The 16873-nt window shown below is 41.3% G+C and overlaps 1 protein-coding gene across 2 annotated transcripts in view; it reads left to right on the top strand.

Moving 5' to 3' along the window:
* Positions 1 to 558: 558 nt before the first annotated feature.
* Positions 559 to 16873, top strand: part of mybpc2a (myosin binding protein Ca) — a 40249-nt gene continuing 23934 nt past the window's right edge. The window contains exons 1-8 of one of the 2 annotated variants that reach the window (XM_069676370.1): positions 559 to 562; positions 9115 to 9198; positions 9289 to 9437; positions 10541 to 10658; positions 10883 to 10931; positions 14488 to 14544; positions 14635 to 14804; positions 15076 to 15208. In XM_069676370.1, the coding sequence (XP_069532471.1) occupies positions 9141 to 9198; positions 9289 to 9437; positions 10541 to 10658; positions 10883 to 10931; positions 14488 to 14544; positions 14635 to 14804; positions 15076 to 15208 (734 nt within the window). In that variant the 5' untranslated portion in view covers positions 559 to 562; positions 9115 to 9140. Of the gene's footprint in view, positions 563 to 724; positions 741 to 9114; positions 9199 to 9288; positions 9438 to 10540; positions 10659 to 10882; positions 10932 to 14487; positions 14545 to 14634; positions 14805 to 15075; positions 15209 to 16873 lie in introns of those variants that run through there. The other variant, XM_069676371.1, reaches the window with a different exon arrangement.

The following is a 16873-nucleotide window of genomic DNA, read 5'->3' as shown; positions in this document are numbered from 1 at the left end:
GTGTGCTCCCCTGGATTACCTGGAAGCCTTTGTGCACACATTGCACAGCCGAATTCATGTTAATATAAATATATATACATTAATACAAACAATGCATTGTGTCTCACATAAAACAAGCGATGAACAAGTGCCCCCTGTGATATAAAGATATTATTATTAGTTCTGGTCTCCGGTGGATTCAGATCAAAAGATGCAGCTCTTCAAACAGTTTACTGAGCCTCACCTCTGAAAGCCGTGACTATCCAAACTGCTGCTGATGCTGCTGCTGCAGGTGTTGTATGATATGAACTAATGAGGATGTACAAATTAATTTACATAATTGTTGTTTAATTGCAGCAGCCGAGGGCAACGATGTTGCAGCACCCCCTGCTGGTAAGTTTCCCCATGACATATAATGTGAGTCCTTCAAGTGTGCTCCATAAATCCAATTTATTTTGGAGATTTAAATACACGAATCAGATTTTTATACCTTGAAACAGCTAAAAAGAATTCTAATAATATATTTTTATTTTCATTATTTAGTAATTTGTTTCTTCTTTCTTTTCTTTTTCAGACCAGAAGGGTAAGAAAAACACATAACTTTGTGTTTGTTTGTCTGTGTTCCATAGATGTAACCTTTGCATAAATCCCCATCATCCTCCTAATCATCGTTTTAGTCCTTATTATCCTCTCCATCATAATCCTCATCCATAAATTAACCTGTCTTTCCGCTCACTCAGAGAATTCGGCCGAGGACGAGGGTAAGACTTGCAGATGAAACAAACACAGAAGCAGTTAACTTCTGTGGGGATGGGACTGAGCGTGGAGATGCATGATAGACACACAAACATAGACACACACACACCAACATAAGATACGTACATGCATAATATACTTTTATTAGCACTGAGGGCATGTTATGAGTTTATTTTAAGCACCAGAGATGCTAATTAAATTAGGTGTCGGGTGCAAAATAGAAGGTGTTTAATTTATGGGTGCATCACATGGTATGAGTGTGTATGTGTGAGACTCTTATTTTAGCTTAGGTGTACTTACATCTGCAAATGCATTCACTACATGTAATTAACTTTCACATTTGTCCTTCAGCAACCACTGTAAACTTGTCTTAGCAGTGTTAGCATCCCTCATTTAAACCTAATAGATACTAACTTCTTTATGTTACGAGTTGGTGGAGACTAAAACCGAGCTAAAAGCCAATAGAGAGTGAATGTTAGACTTACATTAATCAGTTGGACAAAAACAGACTCTAAATTATAATATAATAATTATTGTAGCGTTGCTTTGTAACTGCCACCAGTGTAAAATAAGCAACTGTTTGCCAATAAGTTTTCCAAATCAACTTTAAAGTTGATAATATGTCAATGTTGTATTAACACATTGTTTCCTATGATGAGTATTATGGCCACATGAAAGGGGGGTCTTATGCTAATTTCAAGCTTCATATTTCACTCTGTGATACCTGTGGAGTAGCTTAGCATAATTTACAGTTAAAGAAACTCATAATTTTTCTCACACTGGTGCTCTGTGCAGGCCCTCGTACAGCCTTTGCCTGAAAAGACTTTCTTCTGATTGGCCAGAAGCCTGCACTTTCTGACGTCACAAAGTGCAGCATGTAGAAAAAACTGTGTGAGACCAGGCGGTCACAGCAGCCGGCAGACTGAGCTGAGAAGCTTGGGGATTACTCCAACATACTTTTACCTACAGATTTGAAACTTCACCCACGTTTAGTCTGGACATCAAACATGTAACATTATATATGGGTCTTAAAATGTGAAACAGCATAATACCCCCTCTTTAAAGAAAAACAAATCTGAGATTACAAGAATAAAGTCGCAATTTTATGTGAATAACGTCGTAATTTTGGGCTTAGCCAATGTGATATTTTGAAGGGGAATATCCGAAGAGCTGCTAGCCGTCTACACTAAAATCACTAAAATTACGAGTCATTTTCAAATAAACACACTTTTCATCCTGATACTCATGCAACCATTTCCAAGTATCCATTTCCATTTTTGATTTCTTAAATGTGGCTCTAATACTCACCAAGTGGCCAAAAAAATTGCTGCAGTTTAATTCCTCTGAAAATACAAATTCAACTAAATCCTTAACTGATTGTTTCCTCCTCATTTCCCTGTAATTAGTACCAGATTTAAAAGCTCTTCACAGGAAATTACTGGGGAATTAAGGTATAAAGAAATTATAGAACCATAGTTTAGCTGTTAATTTAATTCTTGCTAATATGTAAACATTTACATGCAGTCATATGTGGGAGAAAAGCAGCTCCAATGCCCCTACAGTCATACACTAAACATACGTGGAAATATACTGTCTAGTCGGCCTCCTCCTCTCCTTAACCACTTCATGATTAGTAATTCACCTAATGTCATTGTGTTTCCAAACCTGCTGCAGGATACAACATGATACTGTTTTATATGTGTGAGAAAGAAATCTGAAATAGATGCAAAATGGCAGGCCGCGCTTCTCATTTCAGTTCCCCGAGAGCCTGAATACCTGACCTTTCAAGACCAATCCATAGTTGAGGGTAATGCATTCAGCTAAATGTGTGGAATAATTGTGCGTGGGTGTAGTTGCCCACAGCAGAGTATAGCTACATGATATGTGAGATGTATGTGCTGTACGAATGCATAGATCAGGTAGAATCATGTACTGCAACATTGCACATATGTATTAGTCGAACACTAGGATACACAATGCATATGTATGGTTATGTTGATTTTCTTTGCCAGAAGCATGCATACGGTAATATGTAATGAATCCCCTAGGAGCTAACGTATCTTGTTGTACATTTATGTGTAGAGTCTTTATGTGAATGTGTACATATTCAGTGCACCTTAAGGGTTTATATGTCAATTCATATTATGTAGTAACTGTAGGAGAGGTTACGAGCAAGTAAATGTTCCGTTTCTGTGCGTGTGTAATTCAGCGTGTGTTCAGTTGTGATTATTCCAGATGAATTATTGCACTTTCTTTGCCTTGCTGAGAATGTTAATATTTCGTCAGCTGCAAATGCTAGGTGGAGTTACACTAACACCACAACAAATTTTTTGATTTTTGAAGGGGAAACCAACCTTACACTAGCCTCATCCTATTGTGTTGCTTGTATGTCCCGCTGCCAACGCCTCCCTCTGAACTAGCCTCAAACATGTTCCGCTATCTTGCTAGCCCGTTAGCCCTGAAGGCATAACATTATTCGAAGACATTTGCTGGCACAAAGTATTAGCCGTCTGATCCTCAGCACTGAACTTGAAATTGCTCCTCATGGTCAAACCAGCACGATCTTGCGTGTTAGCTTGCTAGCATAGCTGTGCGAGTGTGAATATGTGAGTGTGTGAATGTGAGAAACATTGTAAAGTGCTTTAAATTGTAGCACTATAGAGTAATACAACCATTTAGGCCGACTATAAATATACCACAAAAGACAAAGTTCATGATGTTTCCTTATTAGTGCTACAGGGTTACCAAGCAAGAGCTACACATTTCTAAATTTGCAAGTATAAGCTAGCTGCATTTAGCATTGCTAAAGTTTTGTAGCACTTTTGTTAGACTAGTTGAACCCACTGGAACATTTTTAATGGTAAACTAAACTTAAAGGACGACAGATATCATGATAATTCCTGAAAAATATTGAGGCCAAAAAGATTAAAACAATATGACATACTTTTATGTTTCTAGTAAGCTAACAAGATAACAGGACAGGGTTGAAGCTAAGCTAGCTCTCTTGTTTGTGTTTTGTTTTGTTATATTTTTCCTTTTTTATGTAGTGGGTTTGATTTTTGTTCTTTGAAATATAATAATATTAAAAAAGAAAAAGACAGAAAACTGTTCTGAATATGACAAAATAGACCTGGTTGTAGATTCTTTGGGCACAAGGTTGAAATATTTTAATTTTGGATGCTGACACTATCTATCATTCCCTAAGCTGGTAAAACACACATATAACAAAACCATATAATTTAGAGGGCAACACAACATATCTACAAGGCGGCCATTTTCTTCTGACATCACACAAGCACACCTAAATTGTGTCATTATGTCGTACTACTGTATTCCACATGGTAAGCGGTATAAATGAGTAACTGAACACACAATTAGTGAATTCAGGAGGGAAATCTGGCCAAACTTCAAAGTAAACAACATATTTAATAACCCATTAGCTAGCTTTAGACAACAGCTAAGCATTCATGCACTTTTTAGGCAACACTACATTAGCTAACATACATGAAACATAGCATTAAGACATTGTAACAGCATTTGAGCTTCCCACCCTGGGCATGATGTCAGAGGAAAATGGCCGCTGTGTAAATATGGTCAATTATATATTGTTGCCTAACTTAAACTATTAAAATGTTTAAAATGGCTGCCGCTGTCCCTTCACATTGCAGTGTAACTCTCAGTGGCAGAGATGCTGCCTGCTGTAAATGTGAAGCACCGGCTAAAATTGAAGTGTGTTTGTGGGCTCGTAGCTTTGTATTAAATTAAACACATTGATTTATCTGTAATAATATAAGCTGCTTATTCTGTCAAACGTGTTTACTTACAATTACTGTGCAATGCTTATAGTGATAATCTTGAAGATTTTCATGTAAATATATGTCTGTTAAGTCACTATCTATCGCCAAATAAGGTAACACAATGGCGATTGAGCCTATGGTTAGCCTATGAATGAAAGAAAAGGTCGATGACTATAGATACAACTTCAAAAATAAGGGAAAATCCAAAGAAAAAGAAACAAATTCGACACTCAGATGAAGGCAAACAGGAAAGCAACCGTCAGCGAGGAAAATCAAGAGTTATAACCAGAACTAACCGTGGACGTCACACATGTGACACTGATATTTGGGAAGTGTGCTCCCGCAATAACCATTTATCGCCATAGGTGCCGCCAAAAAGAACGAAACTGAAATCTTCGAGATTAGCACTTTAAAGTACATAATATCTGCACTTTCACTCATTTAGCCCAGAACATCTGCTTAACCTGAGCTCATTCTTCATTAACAGATATCCAGCACGCTGTAGGTAAGCGCTTTGCTGTATCGTTAGTGTGTTTGTCTGTGTGTGTTCAATTCCAGTCTGGAGCTATTGATGAGCAGCTTTTTCATTCATAATCACACACATCTCTGCAGACTGAGCGCGCCATAGGAAACCAGATTTAAGTCTTCATTGTGCACTCGACTAATTTCCATGTACCAACTGTTTCTTTTCCGTCAGCGAACAATGAGCCTAGGGATGGTAAGGAAAAGTCACAACACACTGTTTCCCGGCCTGCTTGTGTTTTCTCTTTTTGTGCTCGTCTTTTTTTCACCCACATTGTGTGTCAGCTGACATGGGGCTCTGTTACTGAAACTGTTCCTCCCAGAGGCCTGGGATTGCTCTGGTGACGGCCATCATTGGCGCTTAACATCAAATGTTTCACTCAGCCTATGGGTTCATTAGAAGATGATCATTGATGTGGAAATGTAGCTGTTATAACTTTATTCATGTGGAAGACAAACGTGACAAAGTGCCTCTCAGCAAACAGATGAAGGGAAGTAAAAGCGAAGGATGAAAGCGATGCAAAGACTCAAGTTAAAAGCAACTCAAGTCACAGATAATTTATCAGATGGGCTGTCAGATGAAACAAGGTGACAGTAAAATGAGTAAAGAAAATACAAATAGACGAAAGAGATGTCTATGAATAAAAACATGCTTTCAAAGTGAATTAAAGTATATCCGTTTGATTGCTTCCACCAAAGCATCCGAGAAACGTTTGAGAGTGAACCCTGAAGTGAACTGATGACGTCTGGTTTATAAAAAGTGATATCCTGCCTGTACTTGTGCTGGGTATATATTATTGTGAGTGTGATATGTGGATGTACTACAATATTATACTGCTGAATAATATTACCCATAATACAGCTGATTTTTTGAAGCCGTACGTACACGACGAGATTGAAGACATTTCAGACTTGCCGGCGCTCCTCTGATGATAAATTCATGATACACTGAATAAATAAGAACTTTAAAAATTACAGAAGTATAATTCTATATATAGCAGCATATTTCCACAAAGGATTGGATATATATATGTTACTATTTTAATTAAGTAGAGGGGAGATAGAATATTTGATAACTTGGTTCATAAATTCATAATCATTTCCTAATATTTTCCTGAGAAGATTCAGAGAATGAATTCTGTAATTTGGCACTTATTATACAGTAAAATACAGACAATGATCAATTGATGAGTGAGAAAATAATCAATTCCAGTTGAATGGTAAGCTTGTTTAACAAAGACTGTCAGGGATATGTTGTAATCTAGGGGGTCTGCCCTGAGCAGCAAGATGAATCCCCTAGGAGTCGTGAAAAAATAACTTCCTGACTTGTCTTTTACTATGTGCTTTTCAAAACCCTTAAAATCCCTGTTGAAAAATAGTATAGTCTCCTGATGTGACGATGGTTAAAGTTCAGTTAGGTCTCAGAATAAACACAACTTGTTTAGATTAAGGGAAAGATCAGGGTTTGTTTGGGTTATGGGTAGGCCTGACCTGAGTGCTTTGAAGCTTCGAAGCTTCAATCGTTGCCATGGTAATCGATGGCAATAATCAGTATTCATTTTCCCCCCTCCTTTTTAACCCCTCCAAAATAAGAATTAGCCCAATCAATAATAATTAGCTTTACCAATTTAATGCTATAGCTCTCGTCTACCCTCAAATTGCTGCCGAAGCTTCGACGTCCAAAAGCAGGTTCTCGTGACAGTCCTAGTTATGGGACCATCTTTGTCATGGTGGGTCCAAAGTCGGTATAAGAATTAAACGTAGCCTCTATTTTAAAAGTGAAGCCAATGTGAAAGTACCTTAAACCTGCACTTTTTCTAATGGTCAGTAGGGGGCGACTCTTCTAGTTCCAAAAACTAGTCCAATTGTATGAAACCAGATAGGAAGAGGACCCCACCTCTCAGTTCATTTATAGCCTCAGTTAAACTTTTCCTTATGAGTTCATCATCTCAATCCCAAGTCTTCTTTAATACAGCCTGCTGTATCCAAATGATGCCCAAAATTGGAGTAAAATTGACTGTAAAGCTTGGTATGCATTAGGGTGTGGCTACTTGTACTTAACAAGTCACTTCCACGTCGTCCTAATACGGTCACTTTTGGTTCCAAAAAACCAAGATGGCGCAATCAAAATGGCGAAGTCAAGACTTAAATATGGAAGTTTAAAAAACCAATTGGTGAGGTTATGCTGGCTGCATCCACTTACTTTTCACATTGGATGTTGTGGCCATTTAAAGGAAACATAACTGTATGAAGGAAACAGGAAGGAAGAAGTCCTTCAACCCCAACCTCCTCCCAATGTGGACAACTTATTTCCAATACTTTGCCTAAAAGACACGCTATAACTTATGCAGCTTGATGTTTTTTTTCCTGCTCTTTGGACAAGAATCTAAATTTCTATGCCAGCTTAACGGCTATATAACTAGAGTGTACACATATATCATATTTGGGGATTTGAAATGACTGATACGTTTTTCTTGGGAGTCTTTGAACACTCTAAAATCTGTAACAAACGACATGTCTTTGTAGGAAAGTTCTGAGGAAGTGTAGGACCAGTAATATAAAATGTTAATTAAAATTGGGTTGATGTAATATATGTGGGTTGTTACAAATTGTCTTCATTATCCAAAACATGAATAGTGTCTGCAGGGGAGTTTCAGTCAATTAGTCCCTCTGGGCTGTTACACAACATCTGAAACTTCCGATCCCAGAGCCAAGGACAGTGTGGAGTTAATTTCCCCAACACAACAAGTGTAAACAGTCAAAAGTGTCCCCTGGGTGCCATTCCAGGATCAGCTTCACCCACTTAGCATTTTAACTGAAACCTTTTAAATCATGCTGAACATCCGAACCAGGATCTGTCCTCAGGGGCACTTTTGATTAAAAGATCAAATTAACTGAGCCCATAAAAGCAGAGAGGGAGGAAGAGGCGCCGACGGTGCGGCTCTCTGGATTTATGGAAGTGCATGACCTTATTTGACACGTGACCCTGGATCCATTCTCTCGGCAGCTACTCTCGTCCAATGGATGTCCACCCAGGGGCCTACTCACTCTACTTGATTGGTGGTCCTTTATCTTCACCTGCTTGTCTATAAACCTTTACTTCCTGTAACACTTATACTCAGGAAGTGAGAAAAACACGAGAACTGGAGCCTCAATGAAAGTGATTCTTGAACATGATTGTTGGAGACATAACTCATTAACTGTTGTGTGTTTTTTCTTAAAGAAAAAACAGGGTTTTAATTAGAGTCGGAGAAAGAAAGATGTGTTTCTGGAGTGTGAGAGCACGATGATTTAACGTGTGAGTGTTCCTCACCTGCAGTCAAGATTATCATTGGGCCAATTAACGCTTGTGTTTAACAGCACAGCACTGATACTGTACAGACTGACGTGTTCCCCGCTCTCTCCTTCTGTCTCTCCCGCTCCGACGCAGAGTTGCCGCCTGATGGTAAGACAAATGAATACGTTAGCGTCTCTGTATAGCGTATCAACTGACAAGCAAACACCTTACAGAGGTTACATCAATTTACCTGCAAAGGAAACAAGCGAACGGATAAAAGAGCAACTCGTTTTTTATCGCCAAGATAAGAGCGTACAGCTTCAGCGTATGTTCTGTCAGGCTGCTGGGAGATTGCTGAAAGTCAACCCTAATGTGACGTCTTCAGAGGTGATCTGAGGAGTTGCTTTATTCCCTGGGGCCAGTCTGTTCTAGGGGTCTCCTTGGTCGCCTGTCAGAGGGTCCCCAATGGTTTATGCAGCAAAAGCAAAGGATGGGTTTGACTCACGGAAAGGCTGCTGCTTATTTTTAGTGCTAAATACCAAACAAAAGGAAAATACCTGACTTAAAAGGGTAAAATGTAATGGTTTGAGACCTATGATCAAATCACAGATAGGTATTTCAAAGTAAAAGCTGCTGATTTGGAGGTTTGCTTGGTCGACTTGTCTCCTGTTGTCGTCTACTTGTTGCCGTCTGTTTGTTGAGTGTTTATCTGAGTGCTGCCCAGATCATGATTTCCAGCTTTAATTTGTCCTCTGTGATTCATCTACTCCACCCCCGCCACAGAGCATGTGCCAGGGGAGGATCCTCAGATGTCCGAGCTGACGGGCCTGTTCGTGATGAAGCCGGAGAGCGTCACTGCGACAAAAGGTCAGGAAAAATGAACCGCCAGAAAAATCCTAAACTACAACCAGTTCATGTATTTCCTGGTTAACTTGGGCTCATTCTTGTGTTTGGCAGGCAAAGACGTCACATTTGTGACTAAAGTTGACTCCTCTAACCTGCTGAGGAAGCCCACCATGAAGTGGCTGAAGGGGAAGTGGCTGGACCTGGGGAGCAAAGCTGGGAAGCACCTGCAGTTCAAAGAGACCTACGACAGGAACACCAAGGTTTCTATTTTCATACATACATTCATATGTACGTTCATTGTTACAGGGATTATTAGCCATGCTTACAGTGTGGCTGTAAGGATGGGTCAGTTGGGCGACCATTCATATTCAAGGTCCCCAGAGGATGAGACATATCTTTGACTTCTTCTCTGACGTTCCCATCAGCCTCAAGTGCGACTCAGTATTGAGGGAGGCTACGATTGTTAGCCTGGCAAATATTACCTGCTGAACATAGCATGTTAGCATTGTTTCTGTGAGTATAGCATGCTTACGCTACAGCCTCAGCACACAGTTCGATTCATATGGATTCATTTAACAATTTAATAGAATGGAAATACATGAGTAAGTCCTTTATGTACTTTCAGAACAGTAAACCAAACACATTCCACATGTCTCATTAGCATCTCTGTGGTATCGGTAACGTAAGCACCAGCGATGTGTCAGCTAGTGAAGCATGGCTTAGCAAACCAATATCGGACAAGCTACCTGTGTCTCGATTCAGGGGCTGCATCCTTCGAAGGATGTATTTCAGGGCTAATTGCGTCACAGTGGTGCATTGAAGGCTGTCCCATTTGGAAGGATCCTCCTTTTCCTGGGACATGAAGGATTCATCGGGTGCATCCTTCGCGCCCCAACTTATCTTAGATAGATTCATTGTGCGCCAATTTAACCGAGACTCGGCAAAGTTTTTGGTTTCAACTCAGTCAAATAGCTAGCGATAAAAAAAACGAAAGGGGCCTTGAAACAAGTCATCTTTAAAATAACAGGTTTAGTTACGCGACTATGTTATCGTAGCTAGTTAGCCTGCTAGCTACCTGTTGCTAGGCAACAGGAGCAGCATTTGGTGACGCAAAGGTAAGGGTGGGAACAGCTGGTGACGCAAACAAGAAATCCTCCGTAGACCACAGGCTACGAATGACGCATCCTTCTCAGCTTGCATCCTTTGAAGGATGCAGCCACTGAATTGAGACAAAGTAACTGTGCTGTGTCTGAGTGCGTGTTTATGTGCACATCTGTGCATGTATGCACATGTGTGCTCGGGTATTCATTTACTAGCGTGCTTTCCTCGCACATCATCCCCCCCCCATCTCTCCCTCTGTCAGATCTACACTTACGAGATGAGCATCATCAAGGTAGTGGATGGAGACGCAGGTGGCTACCGCTGCGAGGTCACCTCCAAAGACAAGTGCGACAGCTGCACATTCGACATCACCGTGCAGGGTAGGTCTGCCGACACGCAATCTCATTATTGTCATCTTCCATTCAGCGTATCCAGTGTTACTATGTAACCGGCTTTGTCAGCCAATAACTCAGTGAGTGCGGAACACATTAGGTCCCATCATTTAGCGGCCTAGCGAGGTCATCACTCCATTATTCCTCTGCGGCTGGAGCCCGCTGTGTAATGAATTAACCTCACCAGGCTCTCTCCTTCTGTCTGGTTTCAGCCGTACAAGAGGAGCAGCAGGACAACATCTTGGAGGCGTTTAAGCGATCGTGAGTGTCAGTGTCGGCGAGGGTCTACTCAACATGTCACCCATCACACTGTCTCTCATACGCTGCTCTGTAGATTGCTGCCTCTGGGCATCTGTCAGTCTCAACCAGCGTCTCCGCCTGTGTGTCTGTCTGTCCCTCAGCTGTAGCCGACTTTGTGCGAGTTCGTCTGTCTGCAATTTTTCTTTCTCTCTGTCACGTCTCAATGCGCCTGCTGCCTTTCTCTCTGCTTCAGCTGGAGTCCCTCATGGTTTAGCAACTTATGTATTTCGTCACATGTCTGGGGGTCAATCTCTGGAGGGACTTGTCCTTTTTTTGTCCCGCTAACAGTCTTTTTCTGTCTGCTTTTGTGAAGGGTATCTATGTTTGTATCCTGTGACTGTGCAGCTCTTTTAATGACTTATTTAATGTTTGTGTGCTGTGTGATCGTAAATCAGCCGACACCTTCGAACTGACACCTTCAGACTCACATTTGTAATCTGTGCTTAAAAATATAATTTCCCCTCCCTCATTAGAGCGTGAGCAGAAACTCAAAGCTAAAACGAGACACACAACTGACAAAGAGACAGCGTCGTATTGTAGTTTAGACAGGATGTCAGAGTGCTAATTCGCAGAATGCTGATATGAGAGGGAGAGAGAGGGCGAGGCAGAGAGGTTCGTGAGATAAAAGAAAAGTGAAAAGTTGGTTCAAACTCAAATATGTTCCTGGAGAGATAATGACTGAGTGCGTTAAACACCTTGTGAAGTGGAGGTCATGCAGCTCATCCTTAAGGAGGTACGTATGGAGGATCCAATTGGATGCTCGCGTGTTTCTCTTAACATGTATCCCAGCCCGCCCTTTTTTCTTCTTTGTACTTCAGACTTTATTGTGTGTTTCAAATCTGAAGTAGCCCGAGCTTTCCATCATGTGCCCCGGGCATATCATGCTATTGTTTTCTCCTTCATGTTGTCCCTTTGATGATTGGTCGGCCGCCTGAGGAGGCTTCAAAGGGAAGCAAAAATATATAGTGGAATACGTTCAGTCGATACGCCAATCAGCCATAACAATATGACCACCTGCCTAATGTTGTGAAGGTCCTCCTTTCGCCGCCAAACCAGCCCTGACCCGTCGAGGCATGGACATCCACTAGACCTCTGAAGGTGTGCCACAAGACGTTAGCAGCAGATCCTGTTGAACTCGTCGTGTTCCTCAAACCGTGTTTGCAGTGTGGCAGGGCGCATTATCCTGCTGAAAGAGGCCGCTGCCATCAGGGAATACTGTTTCCATGAAGGGGTGTACTTGGTCTGCAACAATGTTTAGGTAGCTGGTACGTGTCAAAGTAGTACCACATGAATGGCAGGACCCACTGCCTCCACCGGCTTGACTTCTTCCTATAGTGCATAATTAATTCACTCGACCTGTCAGTGGTCATAATATTATGGCTGATCGGTGTATGTTGGCATTGCAGCCTGTGAGCATGCAAAACATGCAGTGGTAATCATATCGGGGGCTTTGTGTGAAACAGGTAAAACACGCCACAAAATCCCAATCGATTGAAATTCAAACATCACTAAATTTTACTCGAGTGTGTTGGAGGGGAGGACATGATGGACTAGTTTTGCTGCTGCGAAACAACAAAAGAAAATAAGGACATTTTAATAAATTAAAGCCATAAGTATGAAAGTGGTTCCACAGAGTTGGAGTGGGCACCAAGCATGGGAATCCGTGATAGTTTATTAGTGTGTGTTTGTACCAAAAACAGCCCTGTGTTGATGCAAAGTAAGGGGCTGCTTTTGTCTAACTTGGTGTAAAAACATACTGCAGTACCCTTGTTCTTTAGGCCCAGTTTGAGCATTAATATGAGGGGTTCACAAAAAGAAAATCAAGAGGAAGTGTGTACAACGAAGGCTTCATTTGTACAGAAATTAACAATCAGGATCCCAGCAGGTAGAGGACTGTTAGAAGACTTAAACCAAACAACAGAACCAGACAGTAAAGCAGATACAGATCCAAGCTTAGACTTACCCAGAGGTTTGTATGGACCAACACTGACCAGGACGCGAAGGCCGACAGGAGCTGGAGCAGCTTTAGCGCTGTTGCTAGCATCGATGGTGCTGCCATTTACGTTGGTGACACACTGTATTCTCACCAGGACAGGTTGGCAGTTTCTTCTCATACTGGGCCTAACTGTTGTTGTTTTTTTTACGAAAAGAAGAAAGGTACATATATTGTTTGAGCCATGTTAAGAAGTCGTCTTTCAAGGCAGTGGTGGTTAGCCAGACTCATGTAACTTGTCCTTTGCCTTTCATGGTTGCTAGAATTAGACCATGACCACCAGTGGTTTATGTGTTTATAATTAAAGGGCACAGCATTAGTTTCATGTATTAGTTCTGTTTTTACATGAAAAAATACGATAAATATTTATATACCTCTTTGCATTTTAAGCTACTGCCACTAGGAGATTTATCGAGCCTCCCTGAACCGACACAAACTCCCCTTTGTTTTCTTCCATCACTCTGTTTGATGGCGGTGCTTATCTGATGCTTTATTCAACCATCCCTCAAAAGTGCTCAATTTGGTTGAAATCCAGCTATTGTCATGGCCGTACTACACATCAATTTCAAGCCCACCCAGCCATGTAGTGATCCCATGTTGGGGCGGCATTATCAGCCAGGAGAATTACCTCCCATCAGGACGGCAAGGACAACATGGATGGATGTTATCCTTGGATGAACCGCTCATCCATAGGACAAACACGATCGCGCAGAACGCCTTTGAATTTATTGGCATTTATGTTGGTCTCCGAGGGGTTCAGTGAGCCTCGACCACGCCAGGAAAACACACGCCACGCTGCAAGGAAGCTGCCAGAACTGTTCACAGCGGGGGGAACAACGAGCACTCGAGCCTGTAGACGTTTATTGGCGTGTGCCACACACAGCACTTGTCACCTTGTTGAGCACAAGCAGGTGACTGATGACTGGAGACCACGTGAACCAGATGAGGGTTTATGTAGTGAAACAGCTCAATTCTCAACATATTATTCTGCTTTTTTTTTAACTTCCACATAATTAATCGCTAGCTGCTTTCACGCTAACGAAAGCTTAGCAATCCGTCAGCCAGATTGCATTCAGTCCCTTGTTCTTCCTGTGATATAAACAATGTTTGATGCTATTCTGCTGTCGCTTATTTTTGACCTGTATGTTGCTTTCATGTGCCTGTCTCCTGTGATTTCTGTCTGTCACTTGTATTTAGGGCATGATGGTAGCTTTTAGTCCTCATCAAACGCTCTGCTTTCTGTTCTCACTCATCCTATTTTTGCATCAATCTGAACACAGGATGAAAAAAGGGTAAGGACTGCAGGCTTTCATTCATTAGATCTCTGCTGTGTTGGTGGATTTGCTCATGTTGCCTTTGTTGGATTTATAATTGCGTCTGGTAATTCATGTTTCTATGTATTTATAGTCTGGGTTAATGTGGAAAAAAGGGGATTTATTTATTTTATAATGATCTTTTGTGTTGTAAATAGGATGCTTAGAAACCTACCAAGATAATCTCCCAAATCTTCTCCTTTATATCCAGCGGCGATGCAGGCGAGGATGCGGGTGATCTGGACTTCAGTGCCCTGCTCAAGAAAAGGTGAGATCATCACACATAGTAACCTTAAATTGATTGCTTAAATTTGGTTCTACCTCCGCTTCGTTCACAATCACACTCGCACATCCTCAGGGAGAAGAAACAGCAGGCAACCAAAGAGGAAGTAGATGTATGGGAGATCTTGAAGGCGGCCAAGCCCTGCGACTACGAGAAGATCGCCTTCGAGTACGGCATCACAGACCTGAGAGGCATGCTAACGAGGCTGAAGAAGATGAAGAAGGTGGAGCCCAAAACTTGTGACGGTGAGGAGCGAGGGAAGAGACAAGAGATGGGTTACATGGCAAAAAAAAAAGGATGCACTAGGAGTGAGGTGGCAGGCGGGGAATCGAGAGCTCTGTAATGCAGCAGGCTGTAAATACCGGCGGCGTTTAAAGGCCTCAGGGGAGACGTTATATGCTGGGACAACAGGTGGAATGTGTGTTAGCATATGCTCGCTGCCGGTTGGCACTTATGGAGTTATTTGGCTATTAAAGCCGTGGGTGAAGTGTACTAACAGGATGCTTTTCTTATCAGCTTTCCTGAGGAAGCTGGATGCAGCCTACTCAGTGGACAAGGGTAAGAGGATCCAGCTCACGGTGGAAGTGGCCGATCCCGATGTCGCCGTGAAGTGGCTCAAAAACGGACAGGAAATCAAACCGTCAGCTAAGTGAGCAAAATTTGCATATTTGTTGTGAGACCTTCCTGAACTTCCTTTATGTGTGATCCGATAATTGTCAACAAACGGGCCGTAAAACATTTTTACAACATGGCGTAAAAATGTTGTTCACAGTTAACATGCTTTTTTAAATTGCTGATGGATTTATGTGGGATGACCACACACTGCCATTTTTATAGTTTTTTTGCCAGCCCAAAAACAAAACAAACAAACAATTCTTTTTTTCTATCTTTGTTTTTCGTGTTTTAGAGTTAAAATGTTATTTTTCCAAAATATTTCGAAAACTTTTTGACCGACTGGTTCTCACTGTAAACCTCAACAAAAGGGTATTTGATTTTTACTACCTCTTCTAGTGTTTATTGACAGTTTGGAAACCAACTTAGAGGCACACTGCTGCCCCCAACTGGACTGGAGTGGAACAACAGAAGGGAGTGAAATTTGGACTCTTAACATAAAACATACGTCTCTAAACTACAAATAGGGTCCCTTAGTTCATACCAAAGAGAAGTAAAAAGAATCTACTAATTGCAGACAGTCTAGGCACAGCTGAGTACATAAGAGATGCCCTCAGTCCTACCTTTTCTAAGCCATATTATAAATTTAAACTTGAATTAATTTAGCTACTCAGGAGCAGCCCAAACAAATGTTTAAACAAATGTTCAAGTTGATGTTCTACCAATGTTCTCGGTAACCAAAGTAAAAATTCACAACATTAAGCTACATTAGCATTGATTAGAAGGCGTACTTCCTGTCACCTGATGTCCAAATCCAGTTAGATCTGTCTTAGGCTGCTCCTACTCCTAAAGGAAGTACATGTTACAATGCCCTGATGCACGTTATGACCGGACGTCCTCAAGTGGCCGTTCAAGGTACTTCAATCTCTGGCACTAAAGTGTTAGCTTAATTTTCAGCCCTAAAGGATGCGGCTAACGTTCTAAAACGCATGCTAGCAAGGTTAATGGTATTTAGCATCTGTCCAAAGCAACAAGCATTAAGAGGAAATGACTAACACAATTAAGGACTTCTAGTTATACTTAAAAATAGAAGTAAGTAGCTGTTCAGGAAACGTGTTGCACCATTACATTGCAAATGGACTGGAAACCCACTGAAAAGTACCACAACACTGGTCTGTATAGAGTTATTTAAAATATCTTTAGGAGCCATATGACTAACTGTACATTTAGAGAGTCTTCAGCCCGCTGAGCTCTCTTCAGCGTCTGTGTCGCTCCCCTCGCTGCTCGTTTCCCTCCTCCTTCAAAGACTTCTTTTGGTGTTTTATTGAAGAGGGTACAGCTGTTGCAAGTGGTATTTTTTTTCAATGGTTCCACCATCTGCCATTTTGAGGAGCTTCATGCTGTTCATTGAAAGTAAGTCCTCTTCCTGTTTTGATTAGACAGTTACTAATGGAGTGGGGACATTTTTTGCCCAGAACAGCGAGTCCCAGGAGGTTCTTCCAGAATTAGATCAAATGTTTGAGGTTACTGATTTTGGGATTAGGATGTAAAGCCGAAAATAAAATTGCTTAACATTAAGGATGGTGAAATCTGAATATGATACAAAGAATTATGTTGTATAAAATGTATCTATGTGCCCAGTTCAGCTCTTGTATACAGCCTCTCAGTGCTGAAAATGAACAGAATGTACTTTATGAAACAG

Source organism: Semicossyphus pulcher, unplaced genomic scaffold (assembly GCF_022749685.1).
Source record: "Semicossyphus pulcher isolate SPU_LCO1_2020_fin unplaced genomic scaffold, fSemPul1.0.p SCAF_25, whole genome shotgun sequence".
In the NCBI taxonomy this organism is placed as follows: Eukaryota; Metazoa; Chordata; class Actinopteri; order Labriformes; family Labridae; genus Semicossyphus; species Semicossyphus pulcher.
The sequence above is the reverse complement of the archived record's forward strand: the minus strand, read 5'-3'. Positions and strand labels throughout refer to the sequence as shown.